This window comes from Phaethon lepturus, unplaced genomic scaffold (genome assembly GCF_000687285.1).
Source record: "Phaethon lepturus isolate BGI_N335 unplaced genomic scaffold, ASM68728v1 scaffold20821, whole genome shotgun sequence".
NCBI lineage: Eukaryota > Metazoa > Chordata > Aves > Phaethontiformes > Phaethontidae > Phaethon > Phaethon lepturus.
In genome coordinates this window covers 1,684-25,831 of record NW_010518721.1, presented here as the reverse complement: position 1 = coordinate 25,831, position 24,148 = coordinate 1,684, and the positions used below count along the sequence as shown (strand labels likewise).

At 41.0% G+C, this 24,148-nt stretch overlaps 1 protein-coding gene across 1 annotated transcript; it reads right to left on the bottom strand.

Moving 5' to 3' along the window:
* Window positions 1-1,699: 1,699 nt before the first annotated feature.
* Window positions 1,700-23,902, bottom strand: NAT10 (N-acetyltransferase 10 (GCN5-related)). Its single transcript, XM_010296830.1, has 27 exons — window positions 23,812-23,902; window positions 22,970-23,141; window positions 22,539-22,661; window positions 21,698-21,759; window positions 20,718-20,832; window positions 19,239-19,346; window positions 18,216-18,349; window positions 17,772-17,865; window positions 17,281-17,379; window positions 16,582-16,718; window positions 15,953-16,077; window positions 15,500-15,650; window positions 14,944-15,040; window positions 14,051-14,167; window positions 13,204-13,305; window positions 13,023-13,097; window positions 12,307-12,423; window positions 11,985-12,118; window positions 10,219-10,267; window positions 9,499-9,592; window positions 9,295-9,405; window positions 8,043-8,215; window positions 7,478-7,597; window positions 6,378-6,476; window positions 5,895-5,968; window positions 3,293-3,376; window positions 1,700-2,150 (listed from the first exon to the last, which is right to left on the bottom strand). The coding sequence occupies exons 1-27, from the start codon at window positions 23,883-23,885 to the stop codon at window positions 2,057-2,059; spliced, it is 2,934 nt and encodes a 977-aa protein (XP_010295132.1). The 5' UTR covers window positions 23,886-23,902; the 3' UTR covers window positions 1,700-2,056.
* Window positions 23,903-24,148: the final 246 nt, after the last annotated feature.

Sequence of the window (24,148 nt, the reverse complement as noted above, 5' to 3'; positions counted from 1 at the left end):
AGCTCCTCCTGCCCCAGCCACAGCTCCTCCTGCCCCAGCCACAGCTCCTCCTGCCCCAGCCACAGCTCCTCCTGCCCCAGCCACAGCTCCTCCTGCCCCAGCCACAGCTCCTCCTGCCCCAGCCACAGCTCCTCCTGCCCCAGCCACAGCTCCTCCTGCCCCAGCCACAGCTCCTCCTGCCCCAGCCACAGCTCCTCCTGCCCCAGCCACAGCTCCTCCTGCCCCAGCCACAGCTCCTCCTGCCCCAGCCTGCTCTAACAGCCCCTGCACTACAACGTGGTTCTTTGTCTCTCAGGGCCAAGTCAGGCACAGACAGCATCCAGACAGCAGCAAGTCCAGCACACGCCATCCCCCAAAGCCAGTGGTTGTAGATTTTCACCCCTCTCCCAGCAAGGCTGCCACTTACCCTATTTTTAACAATAACAGCAAAACCAGAAAGAATTCACACTCACCTTTCCTTCTGAGGATTTGTCAGGCAGTTGTGAAGAGCCTCAAACGTCTTGCCTTCCACATCTGCTCCTTTCACAACTTCTTTAGAGCTGGTCCAGGGCAGGGAAGCAGCCACCACCTCATCCCTGCAGGCTGCCATGCCACTCTTTCACACAGCCGGGTGATAACGGGGCCCTCATCAAGCCTTTAAGGGCTGCAGCTGCAGATCTCCCCGCTCAGGGCTCAGCTGCCTCCAGTGAGGGGGATGTGCTGTTGCCACCGACTCTCACATGGTGGCTTGCTAACCAAAGGTATACCCAGGCTCTGCGCTGCAAGGCCCAGGCTTAATGCAGCTGCTTCATAAAATGGCCTCCTAGAGAAGAAATACTTGTCTTTACCTAAGAAGAAACTTTTTCTTCAAGGATTTGCTGGAAAAAGGAGCTGTGAGATCTACAAGTAAACACAATGCAGCTGTGTATCAGCTGTAAGTCAGTCTCTCTGTTCCAAACCTCTAGGGCATGAAGCCAGAATATCAAGACAGTGCACCAAGGTTTGGACAGGGACATGCTATGTCAAAGGTTTGCCCTGGTTTTGAAGCCTCTGGAGTCTGACAGGCAGCAGACCTAGAATACTGCCGTCAAAGAAAGTCCCAGCTCCAGACTGGTATGTACTTATTGCCAGTAGCAGAGCTGTTCAGTGGCTTGCTGGCTCACCTGGCCCCCGAGCTCAAAGAGAAGATCACCAAGACCAGGTGTCAGTGTGACAGTGCGGATTTCCTGGCAACCTTAACACAAAACTTTCCACCAAAGCCAAGCTCTAGGTCAGCACACAGCAGGGAGACAGAATGGCCAAAGCAGCTTCCCCAGCCCCTGTTAATCATGCTACCCTGCTTGAGAACTAGGAAGTGTAAATTCCTGAGCTATGGGAACTCTGAGGCCTTGTAAGCAAGTGTGAATGGAAAAGAGCAGCCTTTATTACAACTGCTTGAGGAGCACAGTAAGTAGGAACTATAGACTGCCTTCCAAAATAGAAGTGTTCATTGTAGACCCTGAACTCCTGTGAGCAAGGACCACATCGTGAGTCTGAATGGATGTGGTTAGTGCTCACTGAATAGCCAGCCCCAAATAAAAAGTCAGTTGTTGTTCACACCAAAATCTCCCTCAAGCCACAAAGGAGTGGTAGTACTACTGAACCAGTAGCTGCATATATCAAGATGTGCTGCAACGCTCAATGGTAGAGTCACAGACCAAAGCCTAACACATTTCTATCTTTTGTTGTCCAAACTGTTTTTTTAATAAAGACACCAACCATTAAGATACGGGAAAGTTTACAGATTGATCTGCCCTCTTTGACTGGAAACTCTGTAGCTGCTAAAGCACCCCCATGTGTTGTACAGTGCCTCGCTCAAGCTCTACAGTCACGCTTCATAAAAAAATCTTCGTAAGACTGTCTCCTGGCAGTGTCACTGTACTTCCCCTAATACAAACACTTTAAAAATGCCTCTAAGGCTTTTTCTTCCCTCCAACTCTCACCCCGCAAAAGAAAGTCTTTTCATTTAAAGGAGAATAGTACTTCTTAAGTACAGACCCATCACTTGTTAATTCAAGTTCACTGATTGGCTTTAAAGTCATTTCTTCCACTTCTGCTTTATATCTTTAGTCTTCTTAAATTTCTTCTGTTGCTTGGGTCCTCTTGCTGTTTCTAATTTTCTCTTCTTCTCACTGGGAAATAGGAACAAAATATCTGTTAAAAACACACTGGATTCCCATCCAGCTGGGAAATTTTTGTTATTGGGGGGGGGCGGGGGGCGGTGCGAGGGTCTGCATAGAAACATGGTTGGGAGAAAGTATTTCCAATTTCTTGGGTCATTTAAACCGGTGCTAGAGAATGCCCGAGCAAGAGTATGACCTAGGTTTTCTTCAGATTCTCTAACCCAATTTGAATCCCATAAGATCTTGATTTTTAGCTTTTGTCATTGCTTTTTAAGACTTAAAGGCAATTCATATAGGGCATCTGGAATTCAGAGTACCTAGAAAAAAATACTACCACTGACAGTTTTAAGTATACAATTTTGTTCCCGTCCTAGATTCTGACTAGAGCAAATGTGACAGAGCTTCGATCTTTATAAGCACTGACAAGACTCTCTCATTCCTGCAAGGCTTCTGGAAACTCACAGCTTCCAGCATTCATGAAAAAAAACATGAATATACAAAGGGTGGAAGAGAGATCACATAATTACTTCAGCTGTCAGGCACCCCAGGAAGGGGAAAATAAGCAGGCAAGTCTCAACTACAAACCCCCAAGGAAAAGACGAGGAAAGACTCTATGCTGGGCAAGGTAAAAGAAAGACGATGGATGAAAAGGAAGGAACTGCAGAAACACAGACTCAATATTTTGCAGGCTTAAGCTCAAACTTGAAATAATTTTTCTTCCCTAAATTTGCATTTTCTCCAATCAGAGGTTCCCACCCAGTGTTAGTTCCCAAAGCAAGTGGGACAGTTACATGGAATGAGTTCTTCCTTTAAAAGTGGCACACGGGAGACACAGTACCAATTTCTGTGCGTGATGAGGGTCAAGGCTTAACCATGCCAACAGAAGAAAGTTACATGAAGACAGGAGTATACTCTAGAGCAACACCGAATTCCCAGCAGCAGTCTTGCCATTAGAGGAACCACTGACTATCCAGTAGAGCCCTCAGGCGCTCACAACCCTGATCTCCCCAGGAAAACTGAGCATCTACCAAGGACGCTAAGTTAATTTTATCTGCATTTAACTCTTCAGCTTTACTCTTTTGAAAAACGTTACAATAAAGCCAGCAGGAAAGATAAGAGAGACCTCTGTGGAGTATTTCAACTTCCTTAACCTTTTCAAACTGACGACAGACGCGTTCTGTCCTGCTTTGCCCAGCACCTCATTCCATTCTTCGTCATCACCCCGGATAATGTATCTAAGTGAAAAAGGTAAAGGAAAAAACAAGTAAAATTGCTAGCACGAAGTAAAAAAAATAAGGTGATTATATTGTCAGGCACACACTACTCTACAAAGCCACTGTGTCAGCACCCAACCAAATCAGTATTTAGAAACACATACAAAACTAGACTGGCAAAGGGACACAATGGCTTGTCACGACTCTGTCAGCAGACTCAGTCCAATCTACGTCAATAGCAACCCACAATTGTCCCCATCCAAAGCTAGTCAGTGTCGAACAAAGTTCTCTCAGGAGCCCCTATTGTAAACATCACAAAACCATTCTATGAAAGCCTCTCATCAGACAAGCAGAGTGCTGAGTAGAGCACATCTGTTATGAAAGCAAAAAATAAGGCCACAAAGGTTATACTTTCCATGGCAGTGGTGATAATTTTACTTTGCCCACTAGATTTCTTCAAAGAGAGACCTTCGATCACTACGGCTGACAGCTGTAAGTCTGACAACCACTACCAGATCTATATTCACTATACAGATTTCTTTATAAAAGCTTGAGGGCTTTTTTGCTTTTTCCTCCTCCAAAAAAGAGGAGACGGATGGTTGTGGTGGTAAAGGAAGAGGATGCAAAAAGCAATGGCTTGTAACAGAAAGTTAGCTAAATTAGCAGCTGGTCTTAGGCCAGCAGTAAGCTTGAACTGTACGGTTTTTCTGCATCAGTCCTGGAAAAACTGAAGACCTACAGCTTTCTTTTGAAAAGAGAAAATAAGACAACAACTGCTATTCAAATAAGCTCATGTTCTGTGCCCCTTGCCTGGGTGTTCAAGTACCCTGGAAATTACATACAAATTTGTGTAGACAAAGCAGTCATGTAGCAAAATTGAGTGGTTGCTCTCCATCTCAAGTTCTTAGAGATTTAGAATAGCCTAGCCTTTGTTCATACAAGGCTGAACAATACTGGACAAAGCCTTTCCAAATCCAACAGCTCTGTCTCTTCTATTAGTTTTCTATAACCTGTAGTGAAAAGTGTTCAAAATAGATTTTTGTCTCTCTTTCCTCACAGAAGAGAACAGAAACCTATTTCTGGGTGCAAAAAAAGGGAACATGGTCCAAAGTGACAAACAGCTATGTAACTATCAACTCTAAAAAATGGAATTAAAACTTTTAGAAAAATTCTGGTTATATTGTTTTCCTAATGTGACTGACTTGCAAGTGACTTCAAATCACATCCATTTTTGTTCTTCCTTCAAACAAGACAACGGAAGATTCAAAGAAGCTTTTATTCCTTTTCTCAGATTTAACAGAGATTAATCTAGAGCCACAACAGACAACGTTTCTAGGATGTCAGTATAGTAAACAGAATTTGTAAGACAAAAAGTGGGAGGAAGAGAGAGAAGGGAGAGAATCAGTGGCGTGTGTAACTCCTGTTGGTCCAGAAAAAGAGACATCTACTGACACTTCAAATAAATTGCTGTTTCAGCAACTCAGTATCCTACAAATTGTCCAGCTCTACAGCAGTTGAACAGCATCCGTGCACACGGTAGTTAGTAAAAGAAGCTCTGGTTGGTTGTTCTTTTTCTGTTGGTTTGGTTTTTTTATGGGGATTTTTTGGTTAAAGAAGAGACTATTAAAATTAGCCAGGTACTATTTTGACTTGAGTTTGCACACACAGCTAAGCTGGATAGCAGACAACAGGACCTGGGTATCCTGGTTTGAGGAAACTAATGACTGTTCCTGGAAGCACGGGAAACTGTAAAATGAGAAACAGTCCACAGCCAGGCAGCTTGCTTTATTACTCCATACCGTAGAAATATGTAACTTATACATATAAAATGTACATAACTGTGCACAGCCAGGATCAAGAATGACACATAGATACATACCAAGAGCTACTGCCATGAATAATTTACCGTTTAAGTGACAAAAGAGAATGGAGGTAAAAGAAGAATGTGCTCAAGCTCATGCCAGAGGCAGTGGGGCAGAGCTGAGAATTGATCCAGCATTCCTGTTGGCAGTACATCTTCTGTTTGCAGTACTGTACCCACACGCCAGCCCCAACTCTAACAATTCAGTTCTACAGACAGACAGATCTCACTGCGGATCAGCTGTGATCTGCTGACTCACAAGCTTTTGCTTTCTGTTCAAAGTACCAGCAGAAAAAGGGCCATCAGTAAGTTCACGCTTAGGAATACGACACACATCTCGGAATTCATGTACTGAGGTAAACAGGTGTGACGTAAACAGAAGTGACTGAATTTAATTCATGCTGGAAAGAATGTTTTGAGTGTGAAATAAAGCAGCTGCTAACAGAGCCGATAAAGACCAAGTTATTGGTTGTCAGGCACACAATACCCAAAGTTATCATTAGCGTAGCAGCATATACTTATATACCCACTGCTATTTCTCATTTATTGATGGTTTGAGATTGTGATACTGCAACTACAGCCTTGTGCACAAGTCTCAGCGAGATGCACGAGTGACCTGGCATTAAAACAGGTATCAGGGGAAAACTGGATTTGAGACTCATGCAGATAAATTCTTACTGTGTAAGGTCCATTTCCTTCAGCTTCCCCACTTCTTGCTTGTGTTTTTCTTGGAATTCCTTTGCAGCTTCTTCCTACAACAGGACAGCACAACAGATGCATTAAGCTCTAAGTGCAACAGTGACCGTGTAATGCAAGGAATATGCCTTCCCCACTGAAAGAGAAGTACATCCCCTAAAACAAATACCAGATGATCCCAAAAAGCTTACCTCTTTTATGTAATTGAATTTTTATGTTATTTGCATACATGTAATATATAACTCCAAGAACATCTTGGTAGGTTCTGCATAAAATCTATATTGCAGATTAGCAAAGTATGACTATAAGCATGTAACACAAAACTGTCAGATTTTAACTACCATAAAGTGACAGACCCGATGTGGAATTCTTTCCATCCAAGACAATTTAGATTACAAGGCTTCTACACCCAAGGGAACTCCATGAAGTGTTTACATATGCATGAAGAAGAAGGCTCATAATTACCAAATCGTCATTTAAAGATTTCAGTGTTGGCTCCATTACAATATCCTTTGTTGCCACCATCTGCTCCTCCACAGCTTTTTCCTGGACTGTGTTGAACAACTGTAAATGAAGTAAGCCAACACATGTAAGACTTGCTGATGTTTCTTCTAGGTTATTGCTTTAAAATAAGTAAGAAATGCTGTCTGTCCCCATGAAACCCTTCTAACCTTGCAAATATTATCAGGCAGTTGTTTATTTCTGATGCATGCATTCCATCATACTGAAATAAAAAGCTCAAGGCTGCTTCCCTAAGGCAGAATTATATACAGCTTTTATAAAAAGTATAAAACTAAAATCAGTCAGCACTCAATGTCACTCGCATAACTGCAGAGAACTCTTAGTTTACAACATACTTTATTAATACAGCATCATTTGATTAACATTTGCAGCTAAAGCTGCTTTTTTTTTTTATGTTACTTTCTTTGAGATAATTATAAGTGCATTACACGGAGCAAAACACCTCTCCAGTGAGCAACCCATGCCAGACTGCAACAGCTTTGGTACTGTATCCTGATCCTTGATAACCAGAGGCCCCAGGCTCAGCAAGCAATTGCAAGGGGTTGGCAAGTATTCTGTCAGTGTCACCATTTGATAACTCATCACGTTACTCACTTTATCACAGACATTGGAGAGAAAGAAAACCAGATCCAAAACTTTCCAATCATTTCACTGGACTTCCAATCTACCTCTAAATAACATTGGAAAAGTGTTGTTTTCAAGAAAAGTTGAGATGCCACCAATGCAGTAAACAATCATAAACAAATGACTGAGGCTCAGCTGGCGACATGGGTTGTATGCTCAGCGCTTTGGTCAAGACATGTCAACATTTAAAACCATCAGACAAGCACTATTATTTGCGAAAACACTACATAAATCAATGCCATAAATACTTGCTTTTTCCACTGGGCTTTTCCCATCTTACAAAGAAGTTTCCCGTCAATTATTTGGGACATGTTAAAGATATACAGTTCTGATGCAGCTTCCTGTTAGTGCCAGGCTCAGTACTGGAATCACACTTTGGTCCAATACAACCAAGACAAAGCTTTTCATGATGCTGTTACCTGAACTACTTTGCGGATGATTCTGTTGAAGAGGCCCATCAACTGACTGCTGGGCAGTTCTACCTCCTTTTCCAGTTGGTCCATTGATTTATGCTGTAGGCCAATCCCCAGAAAAAGGGCCTGAGAAAATGACATGGATTTCAGTTACAGAGGCTTTTTAGAGCAAATATAAATATACAGCTTTGCTCAGATATGCTGGAACACCCCTAAATTATTCTGTAGACAGCAGGTCCCATTCCATACTTAGTGCAGACAAATACCTTTCTCTGGAAGTACATTTCAAGAGCCAGAAGACTTCGAGGTGTTTTTAAGCCACACTTCCCACCATGCTATAAATGCAGAGTACTTCACTGAACGCACAACAGAATATGATCCCTACAAATTTTATTCAAAGCAGACACTGACAGTGGAAGAACACTACAAGCAGGACAAATCACGAAGAGGACTACAAAAGAAGCAATTAACTGAAGCAAAGCCCTTTTTTAAAGATGACACGAAACAGGAGACTATTCCAAATATATATATAAAGAGAGGTGAAGCATGGCTTGTTCTCAGTGATACATACCGACTGTGCAGCAGAGAGAGAGATATCACCCATCTGGTTCAGAAAAAACATCCTCGCAATGGTAGGCACCATATCCATGATGAGATGATAGTCCACCATGTTGCGAGAGTACATCTCTAATCTCTTCAGGTCATATGGGATAAAAACTGATTCTAGTTCAGCACGGCTGATGGCTGATGAGTACAATAAAAAGACAACAATGTCAAGACTATTCTTCATAGCTATCCAGGATCTCAGTATTTAACAAGTTCCTTTTCACATCACTGAGTAAAGGACAACTGCTATCCCATAGGTTCACTTCCCAACATGCTTCAGAATTCAACACACTAGCTACAACACTGCTATTCAGACTGTCTTGGTTATTCGAAGCCTTTTCAGACGGACATACACCCATATGAAAAACACTGCAACTGTCAAAACAGACCAGTGTATCAACTCAAAGATGCCAAAGAGACTAGTGAAGGCTGAGAAACATGGTTTGCCCAGTCTTTTAACTACCTTACACTGGTTTTGCTGTTAAAGAGCTTTGTTCCCTTGTAGCAGCAACCAAAACTCTTTCACCAAGACAAATTCTAAAAACCCACAAGACGCAGATAACCAAGTTCTCTCAAGAGGACTCCCCTCTGTCAGGTATGCTGAGAAAAGAGCCATTTACTTTTAAGCCAGAAGTGACTGTTAGAACTGTCTTGTCTGGCCCCCTTTTTTATACGGCCTGTGTGTTTCCCCCAGCAAGTGCTGCACTGAGCCTAATAATATGCAGTTGAACTAAAGCCTCTCTCTTAGAAAGACATCACATTCCAGCTTCCAAATTTCTGATAACAATGTTCTTCATCAGATCCTAAGCAAGCTGCTCTGCCTACTGATCCTTGCTATTCAAGACTTCCCTCTTTAATTCCACGCTGGATTTGGCAGGTGTCAGTATCCATTTGTTTTGTCATACATTTAGCTGTTACACTCAAGAGCCCGCTAATTTTAGGTTACTTAAATCTTTGATCAAAAAAGCAGGAAAAAACCCACCACATCAAAAAACTGCCACTACCTGTTTTCAGTAGCAGAAAATGTCCTCTTAGCTTTTACTTAGAAATACAAGCATTTTCTTGGATAATAGGAACAAAACACAGTAACCGAGCAAGAGCAATTCACAGCACTTCACAAGAGACATCATATAATGCATGTGTTTGAGAATTCTGATAAACATATACATAAACTTTAAACTGCAATCTAACTGGACATTGTGAGCCAGGGTACTCACGTGGTTGTGGCTGCTGTTTGATGTTTTTGTTCTGTAGAATATTCAATGCCAACGAGGGAGAGAACATGCTGAACTGGTAGGAAAGCAGAGAAAGGAACCGCCTCCTAAAATCTATAGGACAAGATGATAAAATAAACGATTCCTGTGGACCTCTAGAAAAAATATCCCAGAAGATTCTTCTAGCATTGGCAAAATCAAAGTTACCTTTCCAGAAGGCAGTAAGCCAAGGCTCCTGTTCAGTGTCCTCTTCATTCAGCATCTTCAGCATGATGCACGAATGCTCACCAGTCAGGTCATTCTATAAACAAGATATATTTCCTATCATCCCCAAGAACCTTTTGCACTCTATGCTCAACTGAAGAAGGCAAAGGTCTTCTACATCAACAACAACTCATGTATCAACTGCTACTGATCACCACTACCTAATGTAAAACCTATGAACTTCTAGAATTTGGTAAATCCCAGTGCTGAAGGATTTTGGCTTCCTGAGCTAACCAGTAGGTACCAGCATTGCAAATTCCAGGTATAGCTCAAGAGCCAAAAAAATGCAGTGACAAGGAACAAACAAGTTATTGTCTCCAAAAGTACTATAACTGCTCATGATATTTTTTGTAAACTCCTTGAAAAGCAAGAGCAGTTCAAGGGCCACTTGCATATTTTACCAATGACCACATTAATAATCCTCAACAGCTGCACCTTTGCTCTAATTTTTAAGTGCAAACTACTTAGATGACCACATTCCACAACCCTAAAACTTTACTCCTTTAGCTAACTACAGGCCCAAAGAACAAAAATTAACATACAAACCCCAGATGTAGTCTCAGAAAACTTTCCTGCCCAAATCACATCTCACACAAGCTAATGGAAAGATGCCCAGTGATTTCAATAGGGCTGGATCTCATTCAGAAACAGTATGCTACTTACTGGTGTCTGCCTTAGATAAACCGGCACAAATCCAGCACGTTTCCAAAACCTGGGAAAAGGAAAAAGAGAAAATGCACTGACAACTATGGAGCTGTTGATTCTACAATAATACTTGTGGTTAAATGCAATCTATCTACCGTTCAAGAAAAACTGTTGAAAACTAGGCAAAAGTCTGTAAGATATCCCACCAATTAATGAAAATGAACACTACAGAAAGTAGTAACAGCAATCAAACTGATCAGAGTTCTAACTTAAAGGAGTGAAAAATTATGATTGTGATATCAAAAAATGAACAAACTTGCAAAGACTGAGAGACTTGATACAAGAGTTATTTTATCTGACATGCTTCCAGGACCTTCTTTAAAAACAGGTAAACAGGTTTTGACCAATAATATCAGAGAGTCCGAAGGATACCCTGGGGAGGGGCCGAGGATTTACAGTTTACTTCAGAGACTCTGCTCTTCTTCAGTGAATGATGATTTTCCCTGGCAAATTCCAGGTTTCAGATAGTCACTTGTGGACCAGAGAGAATCCCAGACTGATCAGCAAGATCCTGCTGACATCCCTTTCCATCCTCCTGTTCTTTCTTGCGTCTTAGTTATGAACTGATCCTACAATTCATTTTGCACCGTCAAAGGAAGACTAGTATAAAAAGACCTGCTGAGACCAAACATATGGCATCCCAGACAAAAGAAAGAAGCCAGACCCCAGAGCAACTGTCACTGGCAACCTACCTCCACAGGCCATGGGATGGCTACTCATCAGCCATGCAGAATGCTTCCCCCCCAGCCTCTCCCTACCCCACTATCTGTCCTTCTTTTATCTATCCCACCACAGCTAACAAATAATTAATAAAGAAGTAGTGAAACACTTTATTCTCCCCCTCTGCCCCAATAGGGATTGTTCAACTAAAGTAAACATCTGAACCATTTGCTTTATAATTGGCAAAGACTAAGACTATTTCACAATAACCATTCAGTTCTCTTGCTCTCCTGCACAGCTAAACAATTCACCACCACATTTTGGCAAGAACTTTGCAGCATGGAACGAAACAGGCTATAGTCTCTGTATCTGAAATGCCACGTCGCACATAGGCGTCTAACATCATTCCGACTCGGTCAGTCACAAGTTGGCCTCCACTGTTCTTACTCCTTCTGTTGAACTCAGTCTCATCTCCGGCGCTTGTACAGCACCCTACGTCCTCTGTAAGTGGGGACAGGCCAGCAAGGAACCAAGGTTTTAAGTGATAAATGACTGCTTTGCTTTAAAGCTAGCAAGAGGAAGAATTCTGCATTATTTTGAAACTGTCTCCCAAACTATGGATTCACACCTTCCCCCACTATGGCTGAGTAGGTCTCAGAAATATAGACATTTTATAGAGTTTGATAATATTAAAAAAGAAAAACTGAGCAATTAAAGCTAATTAACTGTTTCGAAGGGCCACAGAGACAACCAAGGGAATGTGTTTGCCCTCAGGAGGAGTTTGACGAAAAACTACCTTGAATGATGCACTTTTAGGATCAGCGTACTGTACATCAAGAAAAGCTCTTACAGGAGAAGTGGACTTGGAGCTGTCCCAGTTTTAGAAATCAAGTGAAATATGCAGACATAAAGAGAATATCCAAGGGCTAAAATATCTGCACCTATATCTATACATTATATTATTTATATATGTTATCTAATACATACTAATTATTATTACATATCTAATTTATATAGTTATATTTTTGTACTGGATGTAACTAGCAAATAGAGTAAAGTCTTACTTGAGTAATCTTGGTGTTAGGCCATACGATACCCCTAGATAGTCTAGGTTTTCAGCTTGTCTCTCACTCAGTTTGAGAAGTAAGGGAGGCAAGTCTTTCCGAGGTGTCACAACCTCTTCTAATAAACTAACAGTCTGAAAAAGAAAGTGGAAATGGGTTAGTAGCAATCCTCACAGAAATCCACAAATTAAATCTCTTATTCTTTACAAAAAATAAATAAGAGTATTTACTCCTTACAGAGAAAAATCATTATCAAGACTTACAGTGAAAAACAAACAACTTAGCACAAGAGAAAATACAAAAAATGAATTGAGCTCCATACCTCACTGCTTACAGTTGCAATTTCTTTTGGCTTTTGAATTGTTTTTTCTTCCAAACATAGGAATTTGCCTTCATAGTACATTTGCAGTAAAGTCAGAGCCCTGCTGCCATAGCCCATCTGTGAAGTAGGAACAATACACTATAAGCAAAAAGATGTACCTAGTTTTTAAGACAGGGCAACAACACTCTCCCCTTACAAACCCATTAACAGTCATCAGTGCAGAGATCACTGAGTCACTGCAAAAATGCGTTTTCTTTGCTACGTAGCAGCTCCATGGAGAAGGACACTATAGAACCTGGATGTCTGAAATCACAATGAGAGCCCAGTTGGTAGTTTAGGACTGTGTAATAATTGTTGGAGCTTAACTCTGGCACTCAGAAAATGCCAAACACCAGCATGAACATCTGGTAATCTCACAATAAATATCGCTGGATCTTGATTGTATACTGCTGCTTGGGACGCTGCCTAGCAATGACAGGAGCACTGATCTGCAACCCACCCAGAGAGAAGCAATGCCCCTCAGCCTGCTGTGGCATCTGACTATTTCTGTGCATCAGACGTCATTCTGTTACTACCGCTGGCTCAGCCCCCAAGTTTAAAATGCTGAAAACTGGAGTAATTTAAATGTTTTCCCTGTTCTTGAATTCTGCCTGTACAGCCATTCTCATGGCACCGCTGCTGACTATTCACAATAACTGGGTTCCAAAATACTTTACCCCCTGATAATCCGGATGAACTGCAATACGAACAACACGCCCACCAGAGAGGCCTCCAAAATCCGGATCTTGGAACTGTGTAAGAGACAAAAGTCAATTTAAAGAACGCAGATGGGTACTCTGGAAATAAGAAATAGTGCTGAAATATATCGTGGTGTGAGTACACAGACAAATTATTCACCTGCTCTGAAATGGTCCAGGGAATAAGATCACCAGAAGCTTTCTTTCCCCTAGAAAGGCTATTCATGATAGACTGGCGAGAGATCTCTCCCTCCATGCACACCTGCCAGGAAAGGTAAAGAGCATTAATGGAGAAAAAGTATTTTCTCCTACAGTCACTCCACTACAGCAGAATCAAAATTTATACTCAGTTGCTGAGTTACTGCCCTTACGCAGTATTGACACTCCATGTAATCCCTGCTCTGCAACATGACGAGCAAACATATATGTGCCAACAAACAGGCTCTGCCCCTAAAAGCCCTCTCAAAAAGCACACCAGTGGGCCAGCCAGGTACGTCTGATGCAGTAGGCATTACACTACAGTGCAACCTGTGTTCTTAAGGAAGGAAGGAAGCATACAGTCAGATACCCAAGAGTCAAGGGCTGAAATATTTCTGCATCTCTAAGCATGTACATCTGAGGAGTTTATATTTTTGCAGTTCTACTGCAAATAAAAGGAGTGCTAGAAACATGGGATAAGCAGAGTGAACCAGTGAACCAAATGCAGGAAGTTGAAATGGGAGGACAAAGTCGTCTCCTGAACCAGTAGTTCAGCTCCTCAGAAGGCTCCTCAGGACAAACACATTGTGGAGACTGGGAAGTCTATGTGAAAGCATCAGCATCACAATGTACTTATAGAGCAATTAGTGATAATGAAAGAAAGTGGCAGGGGAAAATGTCACCATTGTAACACACAAAAACCCACAGCTCTAAGCTATCATCTACTCCTAGACAGTACACTGCTCTCACAGAACACTAGCACTGCTTCATTGTTAACAGTTCACTTCAGATACATGCTGCTCTCTTACCTGAACAACAGCAAGTACTTCTGGTAATGAATTCTGGGTAGGTGGAACAGGTGGCAAAAGGCAAAAGAGATGATGGGCAGGTGCATCAGATAGCATCTGGAGGTCATTGGGTGAGTTCTGGAGGGTAAAGACACATAGAAAGTTGAAGAATTATTCCATGAGAAGAGCTTCAAAGTCCAGAGTAATGTCAGTAGCTGACCTGTAAACTATCCTCCGTTTTCTGAATTTAGGGCTATTAAGAAACTTGGAACTAGTACAATACCGATGGATGAATAAGCTCACAGGCCAGTTCATGGCTGTTATACCACCAGACAGTATTTCTTTTTCTCAAGTGAAACTTCTTGCTTTAATATGTATGGAACTGAACTTTCTGTTTTTATATAGCTACTTCTCTCTTAATCTAACAAACCTTAAATAATTTTTTGTTAATTGTCAGATTTTTAGTACTCTACTTCAGTACTTACAAGCTTCACCACTCACATTTACTAGTCACCCATGGTCTTGAAACCTTGAGATGAATTACTGCTCTTTCCAGTAGTACAATGGTACTACTCTTTTAGTTAACTTCAGGCTACCAGAATATGGTAGAGAGAACTGCAGAACAGGTTCATCACTGATACTATTCTAACAAGCTTGTAGGCTCATTTAGGATTTAATCTCCAGAATTTCTCAAGAGAAAAATATTCCAGATATCTGTAAATCCATTATATTTAGCCAAGACCAAGGCAGAGAGCTTCTCAGAGAAAGAAGAATACGGATCTGTATATAGCAAGAAGCAACTGAGGCAGTTCAGAAACCTCAGTTAGGCCAATTCAATTAGACTGTCATAACAAGCATTGCTCCCTCCACACAATTCCTAGCCAAAATTTTGATAGAAGCAGCACAAGCTTTACCTTGTAGTGTGAAGCCACATAGAGGGCCATCAGCCTCTGCAGAAAAACTTCTGATGCTCTGTGGTAACAAAAAAGCGTGTCTCTATTTACATAGTATCTAAACACAGGGGTTAAGGAAACAACTTGAAAAAGCTCCTTGTTGGTTTAGGTGTAGTATTTCCAGTACAGCCTTGGGCTAGATGCTGACTTGTGCTCTTAAGCTCTATCAACAAGAATGAATGACTTTGGGCAGTGTTCATAGCTTTCACACCCTTCATCTGTAAAGCTCAACCTTTTATAACTCCAACAAGGACTTCCCTCCATTCAACCCTTCCTTAGGATTGCCTCTGCAGTAAAGCTGGGGTTGGGTAATGTCCTGGTAACACACACCACCGGTATTAAAAGGCAGTGGTAAGAGCATAACTCCAGAAGCATGGTCTTGATAGACTATTGCCAAAATATTGTGTGCTGAGATTATCATGTTAGCTGTAGAACCCACTACTATTCAGCTTGAAAAAGCCTCCTTCACCTGAAGGCAATATATTTTGATCAGAGCACAACATCTGAGTAAGGATACAGGTCACAAGTCTCAGGCAGCGGGCAGCCGGAGATAATTCTGGTGATGCTGAGACAGTCCAAACACAGCAGATCATTTAGCCACTTTTCAACTGGGTCACCAGGGGCGTATCTGATTGACTCATGGAGGGAGACTTCATGCAATGTACGAGCTGCAACAGATTTTAGAGAAAAGCATCTAGTGTTGGAAGCTACAGCTAGCAAAGAATACAATAGGATCAGTGTCCTTTGAAGGGTTCCCAGGAGATTAGAATATCATTACTCGCATAGCTTTCATCCCTTAAAAGCCTTTACATTTTAAAAACATGAGGAAAAAACAGAGGAGAGTTCCTTCATTTTCCCATACTGCTGCTTTCCTACAGCTGCAAAGCACATGGACACATGGGATATCCACAGGGCTTGCCAGCACCAGAGATCACGGCTATACGTTGCAACCCAGAATACAATGGAGTACCTGAGGCGAGTTTAGCTGTAGCTGTAGATTTGTTCTCTGCTGTCATGGTGACTTGGGTTTGGGCACTCTGTTGACGGAGCTGCTGAATGAGCTTCAGAGATAGTGATCGACCAGTACCCTCATACCTGAAAAGCAGAAGACAAAAGTCTGAAGCAAATAACCAAAGAGCAATCCTGAGCCATCGGGAAGCTCCAGCACAGAACTAGGCTGCCATCCAGAGCTATGGGCTGTTCTGAGGCCTGTGAGGGCCCCAACCATGTGTGAGAATCGCTGCCTTTTGACGTTCTTGTGCATGTAGGGCAGCGCAGCCTACCCTGTCACTTTCTCAGTCTCACCATGTTGGAAGGAATATGTCATTCTTCCATCTCTCCTAACAGACTTCAGAATCCTGTTTATATATTAGCAGAACAGAAGAGGTGCAAGTCAAACACTTCATGAATCTGCGGTGGAACCAACAGAAAGCAGCAAGTTCAAGTACTGACTCTTGGTTATTTTAAGGAGCAGTTCCATGACAGATCAAGAATTAGCATGATCTGAGGTAACTGTGTAATAAAAAAAGTACTGTACACAAGAAATAGTCCACTTGCACAACTGCTTTCCCAGGTAGACCGTTGCTGCTCAAGCCTTACCCATTGATTGTAGAAGCCATGAAAACAAGATAAGGGCCTAGGAGGTTTTTCACCAGGGGCAGAGGAATGGCAGCAGCTTCATCAATCACAACAAGTTCAGCTTGACCCAGTTTCACAGAATCAGCAGGGTGTATGTACTGCAAGGAATGAGAGAACACCGTCACTGTCAACAACAGTTTGTCTGGGCATTAGGGAAAAGTCAGAGCTGGCAAACCTGAAGCTCTGAAAAGCTGTTTGTTGTCACTGTGCTCCACAGCCATCAAGCCAGAGACTGAGACATGAAAACAGTTGGGAGAGGGTTCGTGTTACCCTAACAAGCACTGAGTCACACATCTTGTTTTGCACATTTCCACATAAATGTCTCTACAGAGATCATGAAAGTAAAGGAAAACTAATCACTAGAAACATATGCTCTTCCTTCACTGTTTCTTTTACCTTCTTTTGCTTTTGTTTCAAGAAGAAATCCACAAGCAATTACTGAGGGAGCTTTGTAATCTACAAGTTATTCACAGAAAGAAATAAGACATTTTGTGAAAGTCACTCACCAGAAAAAAAGGTCTACCTTAAAGCAAAATCAATCAGGACAGTTACACATCACATAAAATGAACATGCTTAAAATCAAAACAACTATAGCATCGGTAAAGCCAACAATTAGGAACAAAAAGCAGAAAGGCAAGAGTGCAAAAGAGACCAGGTACCTGAATGGTCTGTCTGTGCTCCTTGAACACGTTCACTCTGACAACAGCCTTGTTAAACTCAGGATTTAAAGACTGAACAATCTCATAGTCTAGATGCTCCTGAAAGAAAACATTTTTAAGTAGTATGAACAAGCCAAGATCCAAGAAAAATATCATTTACCATTATCATCACAATAAGCTCACCCAGCGTACACTGTTATTTCAGATTCTAGTTAAAAACTCTTATAACAAATGCTTCAGAGGCCTGAGAACTGAGAAATTATTTACTTATGTTAAAAACTGTTTCACAAAAAAAAAAATATTTTCCCAACCTAAAAATAGAGAAGGAAACATGACCGTACTATGATTCACTTTTGCAGAACGTTATTAAAAGGGCTGATGGGGGAAAAGCTGGTAGCTAATATATATAAACAAAAATCACAGATGAGATGTAAAACCCCTCCTAAACAGGAACGCTGTGAAAGTACTGTAAAATAGTCTGCTCTCCTTACCTGATACTGCAGTGCATCAAAGCCTTTAAATATGAACTCAAAGAGAGTGTGAAGGTTATCAGGGCTTGGAGATGTGACAAAGATATTGGAGTAACTGCACAGAAAAAGAAAGCAAGAGTTTAACTGTTTTTCTACATATTCATACTAAGAGGGGCTGATTTTACCTAACAACCAAAACACAGCAGATTCCTTTAGACACTTATCTCACTTCATGTGTGATTATTTTGATTTTTAAAGACTGGAGTTTTCTTATTACTATAAAATAGAAAAGCTTGAATAGCAGTGTATGCAGCAATCAAAAGATATAAGAAGAATAAAAAGGAGGGATGTAGGACTGGAAATTACAAATATATTCAAATCCTATAATCTTCTTTTTTTTTTTATTTTTAATTATAACTCACGGATGCAAATACAAGCCTGGGAGATGGGGGGGGGATCACTCACCCAAAAGCTACTGCTCCAGCAATAGCCAGTCCCAAAGCAGCAGATTTACCACGTCCCCTGGCTGCTGTTAATGCCACAGTGCTCCGCAGAGTCTTCTCAGAAATGGCTTCAATAAATTTCAGAACTGCTTTTGCCTGATGATCATAAAAAACAGAAAACAAAAATCAGCTGTGTTTAAATTGCTTTCAGCATTACTGGGACTTACCACTAGGCTATGTCTTCTTTCCTAGAAGAGGAAGAAGGAAGAGAAAAGACAAGATGGCAGAGCTGAACATTAGAACCCAGACAAACAACGTGCAAGAAGTGGTAATCTTGACCCATTGAGTTCTTGAAATTATTCAGCTCAAAACACAGATCAACAATCAGTACAGCAATTCTCAATTACTACCTCCATGCCACTGTCCACTGAGTATACTCATCTAGATGCAAAGTGGCACACTGCTCTCAGAGGAGGAAGACAAACATATCTGGGCAGTGAGAAGATCTACTATAAAAGGGCTTAAGCAGTGCACAGCTCTGGGAGCCACCAGGCTGAACTGCAGCTTCTCAGGGGACACTCTGAAACAGGAAAGACAATTGCAACAGGGCCTTCATTCATACTAGGCACTGATTCTCAAGTTGGAATAAAAAAGGTGTAAGGGAGGCAGGAACGGGGGCATATTAAAACATGATAGGGATTTTCAACTTCTATTCAGAACTAAGCTGACCAGGAACTTCAGGCTAAGTTTTCTGCTTATTTCAAACCCTTAGACTCATCACCTTTCTAAATGTGGACTTCTCCAGGTCAGCTTCCTGTCTCCCTTCTAGTCCTTCCACTTACTCTCAACTTGATGAAGAAAATCACTGATAGTGTCGTTGAGCTACAATCAGTTTTTTTCCAATCAGTTTTTCAGGGAAATTCTCTAAGCCCACACCCACCAATGTTCACACTCAGATTTGATTACATACAACAAACATCAGTACCTCAGTACCTTAGGCAACCTGTCAAGCACAGAGTATCTCAAATTTAAACACCACACCAACCTGATCCAGAGTTTTACAGCCGTCCACCAAAACTCCTACAGGCTGTGTATCCTGCAAGCTCTCCTTCAGTTCTTTCAGCTCCAAGTCCTGCGGCCGGAGGCTGTCCTCCTATAAGCACAGGATTACCATAACAGGATTAGTAAAGGACACTGGGGCACAATTATACCTTTGTGATGTCTTCTGTTATCTTTTATCAGGCAGAGAAAGATATCTGAAAGGAAATATTACCACATGTTGAATATACTCCCTAGAAACAGAAAAATTTACATGGACAGACAGATATTTAACACTTCAGTTTTAATGCATCTTCAGGAAAACTGTTACACAGAGGTGGGTATCCTGGCTTCCGCAAGCCTGGAGGAAAAAAGGAAAGGATTTTTCAGCACATAGTAACTGGCAAATAGCATTGCTAGGCAGAAGAGACAATGGACACATTTTCTGAAGAATTTAATTCATTTTTCAGTCTTCAGTCTATTCCAAAATTTTATGATCGTTGTTATACCTGTCATACGAGGTGTATACATTGCCATGTAGGGGGGAAAAACTACTGCAGCAGCAATAGATCAGTTTTAAAATCAATATCAAGATTTTCAAAGCCAAACAATAAACTTGGACACAAAAAGAATCAATTTTAAATAGGAATTAATTCTGATTTTCCTAATTGCCACTTAAAATTCCAAAGGCTTCAGTCTATTAATCCAACACATAAGCATTTGTGCTACTGTCAATATTGTTATAATACTAAGGGGGATTTGGTTTGTTTTGGCTTTTTAAAAATCAGTGTTCTGTTAAAATGTTTTTACCATCTCTGACAGAACCTACAGTTGGTATTTCTTAGGCCACATAAAACAGTTCAAAAGCTTAAAGTTTTCTATTTAAAACTGGTTCCATTTTACTTTAGTCTACAACTGAAAATGATAAAAGGATACATTTCTAACAGTGCAAGCTACGTGTCTAGCTGATATTCAGTGAAGTGTTCCCCGAGATGTAGCATGCGTAACTCAGAAATTGAAACAACTGCCACAGCTTGTAGGTATCAGGTGTCTCCTGAGTTTGTAATATGCCTATTTCCAAAGTGTTTACCCACCATCCAACCCTCAAAAGTTCTTCTTATCTGTCTCATTCCAACTGTCCATCAGCTTGAAATCCCTCTATGCACTTCTGAAACAGCGAGCAGAGCAATTAAGCTCCACCTTGCCAGGCTAAACAGCAATACAGCAAAATCAATAAATACAGGCAAGCACACAAAAAAAGCTGTGACAGAAAAAAACCCAGGAGAAGAAAAAAAAAGGAAAGCTTCCCATGCTTCACCCATACCAGGTATAATTTTTGCAGAACCTTCTACTTCCTGTCTGCAAAACCATTATTTGGTATAAATCAGGGTGAAAGGAAAGCTTCCTCTCTTTAAAATCTTCAACATACTGTGGTCAACTCAGACCAATTTCTCCCAAGGAAAAGTGTCTGACTTTGCTTACTGACCTGCGACTGTGGTGGAACAGGTGTGATGTTTGCAACATGACTGGAGATGGGCAAGATATGCAGCTGATCATCAATCACGATGCAATTCTTGCATGAGGCCAGAGACAGAATGAACCTGAGCAGTCAAGCAAAGGCAACTCACTAGCAACACAATTACATTTTGGTAGTTAATCTAAACTCTTTTCTAAACCCAGAAATAGTATTTACAGCTACTTACAGCTGAGCTATGACAAGTTCACACAACTGGCAGTATGCCTCTTACCAGAAAATCGGGATCATCTACAATGAGACAGGCATCCACTTACCAGGATGCCTCCAAAGAGGAGCGCCAACTAAAGACAATCTACCAGAGAGCATTTAAGCAGGAGGCAGCTGCATAAAAGTGTAAGTCATGAATCCACAGCAATTGTGACAAGTGCTGACCCCCAAAGACTGCAGTCAGTGCTGGCTTATTCATCCTTCTAATTTCTGACATCACATAACCATCTGCCTGCATGCTAAAGAACAATTCCTGCAATTTTTCTACAGCTAGAGCTAGGGCTCACTCACTCCGTAAGAGCTGCTTATTCTATACAACAAAAGCAAAGAAAACATCTTTACAAGACACTTCTAAAACCACAGAGAATACGCCACACTAAGCAGTTTTATGTTTTACAGTAGAGCACTAAGTATCTGAACTTCAGTATACCTGGAGCATATGCTTCTACAAAGAGTTTCAAGAAAGGGACTTGGAACAGTTCACAAATTTGGGCCTTCCTGCATATATCCCCTGTAACATATGCCGGAATTTTGTATACAGTTCCTCCAACAATAAAATGTATTCATTCCCAGAACAGTACGTGAAAACTTCACTGAAGCAGCCAAGAAGCCCTATTCCCATGCAAACCTATAGGATCCTTTCCTAATATGAATAAACAACATTGCTCCAGGTGCTTTTCTTGCGCATACAGCCTAGATCCTTTACACTCTCAATAACTTACCTCTCATTAAACCGTCCTACCACGTCCTGGTGTGCCTCTGTTCTGTATCGAGAGTGTACATCCTGAAACAAAAAGAAGAATGTCGAGAACGAGCAGCAGTTAACGGTGACATTTAGAAGATTTTTACTCATGGGACAATCCAACTTCTTTTCCACTCTTGTGGATTACAGGCTTCCCTTCCATTAGAACTGCATCCTAGACAGGATCCTGATTTTCTGTTTGTTGTGAAACATACACATTTTCCAAATACTTGTTAAAAATGTACTTTTCCCACCAATAGTTTTCACAATGGTCTTACTTGTTCTTGCCTGACTTAAAGGTCTACTCTGACAGGTACAGAACATTTCAAATACCTCAGGGATGCTAAGAAAATGTAGTCTATCACTTTAGTTCATCTACTGACATTATTATTAATAGAAACAGTTCCTCTACAGGTAAGTATACTCAACGTGCATAAGTCATATATAGAAATATATAGCAGTTGTGAAGCTGATCTCACCTAGCAACAGGTCACAAAACACTCAAAAGGCCTATTCTTTTACTTAAATTTTCTGTTATATGGCCAGATAGCATAAATGCTTTCCAAAAGTATTGTGAAACAAAACTTTCACAGTTACATTTGTGAATGACAGGTCTTCCTTCCTTGTAACCTAGCAGCATTTCAAAACATACAGGTTGGCAGAACTGCCTAAGCATAAGACACATTCAATCATAGACAAATGAAGGTGCAAGAAAGATGATGGAAGGAAGATCCTAGCCCATAACAGAAGCAAAAAATAAACACTTAGCATCACCATGATGTACCTGCTCATATAAAACAGACACATTAAGTTGAACATACCATAGTCATTGTATAGAGTTGCTTCAGTGAGTTCATAGTTCTCAGGAGAATCACCACAATTCCACCACCTTCTACTGTTTCAACTGTTCTAGCTAGCAGGTTTGGAGTCAAGGCTTCAAAATCCTACGAAATAAATAAAGCTTCAAAGTTGCCTAGAGTTCATTGGTGCAACTAGAACCTACTAAAAGGAACAGAAAACCTAAAAACATTATTTCTCAAAGTTTAATTCACACTTAATACTTGCATTAACCAATATCCCATTAAAATTCTAGCAACAATACTATCTCACCACCACAAAACTTGCAAATGATACACAAGGCCATCATAACTGAAATAACAGAAGCAACAAATACTATTCCTGCAGCTTTTAAAACTGAAAGCAATGAATACTAGTGCAGTGTCCTTTTTAAGTCGAAAGTTTAATTCCTTACCTGAAGTACACACATGCCGAAAGTGTTACCAAGAATCTTATGAGTTTCATTGTAATAGCAGTAGCGAATGTTTGTAGCTGCTATGAATAACTCAAAAGGATCATCGTCCTTTATGTTTAAAGTTCCACTTTTAATCTTCTTCTGTAGTTGTCTCATCCTCTTCTTCCGGTGGCTGGAGAACAAAATTATACAGAAATTTTCTTGGAAAAAGGTTTGAGAAAAGTGCATTCAAGCCTACATTCAAGTCTAACTGGAAGTCAGAGCTCAGCCTCCAAGGAAAAAAAATCTTGGATCACAACTGCTGTTTTCAGAATATGTTCCCATGTGCCTTCAGCCCAAGGTGGTGGAAATCACATGAAACCAGCTGTTTTTGCAAGAAACTGCTTGGTTGGAATGATGCGGTTTCAGGTAACCCTTCCTGACTTTGTGTGCAGACTGTAAGTACATGCACAAATCTAAGAATTAAGATTTTAAACATTTTTTTCAAAATGCACGAATTCTAATGCTTAATCTGCATTCAGTCCTAAATATTACTGAGGCTAAAACACTGATGAATTAAAGTTTTGGCCTTTTAAAGTTAAAAAGGCGAGGGAGAAATTGGTACAGAACGAGTTAGCACGAGAGCTACAAGGAAGAAACCAGAAGTACCTAGTGCTGGTGTCAACTGTATTACGGAAGCCAAATTTTAGTTCTGGAAGACCAAACTTCCTACCGCTCCACCAAGAACTAATCTTGTTCCTCCTTACAACTGAATCACACAATCTATGCTCAGCAGACCAGTCATGGAGCATTTGCTTCACACAGAGCAGTGACCGCAGTGTGAGACACAAGAGGTATCTTACCTGCTAAAGCCCAGCTCCTTTTTGTAACACCATAGGACAGAGGGTCTGGCCTTTACAGTTGCTTTAGACAACATGTGGTGAAGTATAACGACCTGCCAAAACACAGAAACCTGCATGATCAACTGTACCCACGAGCTAACACCGAACAGCAAAATATTTTTCTATACTTGATTCTACAGCTATGTTTTCTACTGAGCAACCCTGTGCAAACCAGAAGGATCCCCTGACATGTTGTGACGATTACATTCCGTTTTACAGACCTGTGGGGCTGCATGACATTGAAGACACTAAATTATACCTACCATTTCCTTTGCACTCTTCTTTAGCAGAACTGCTA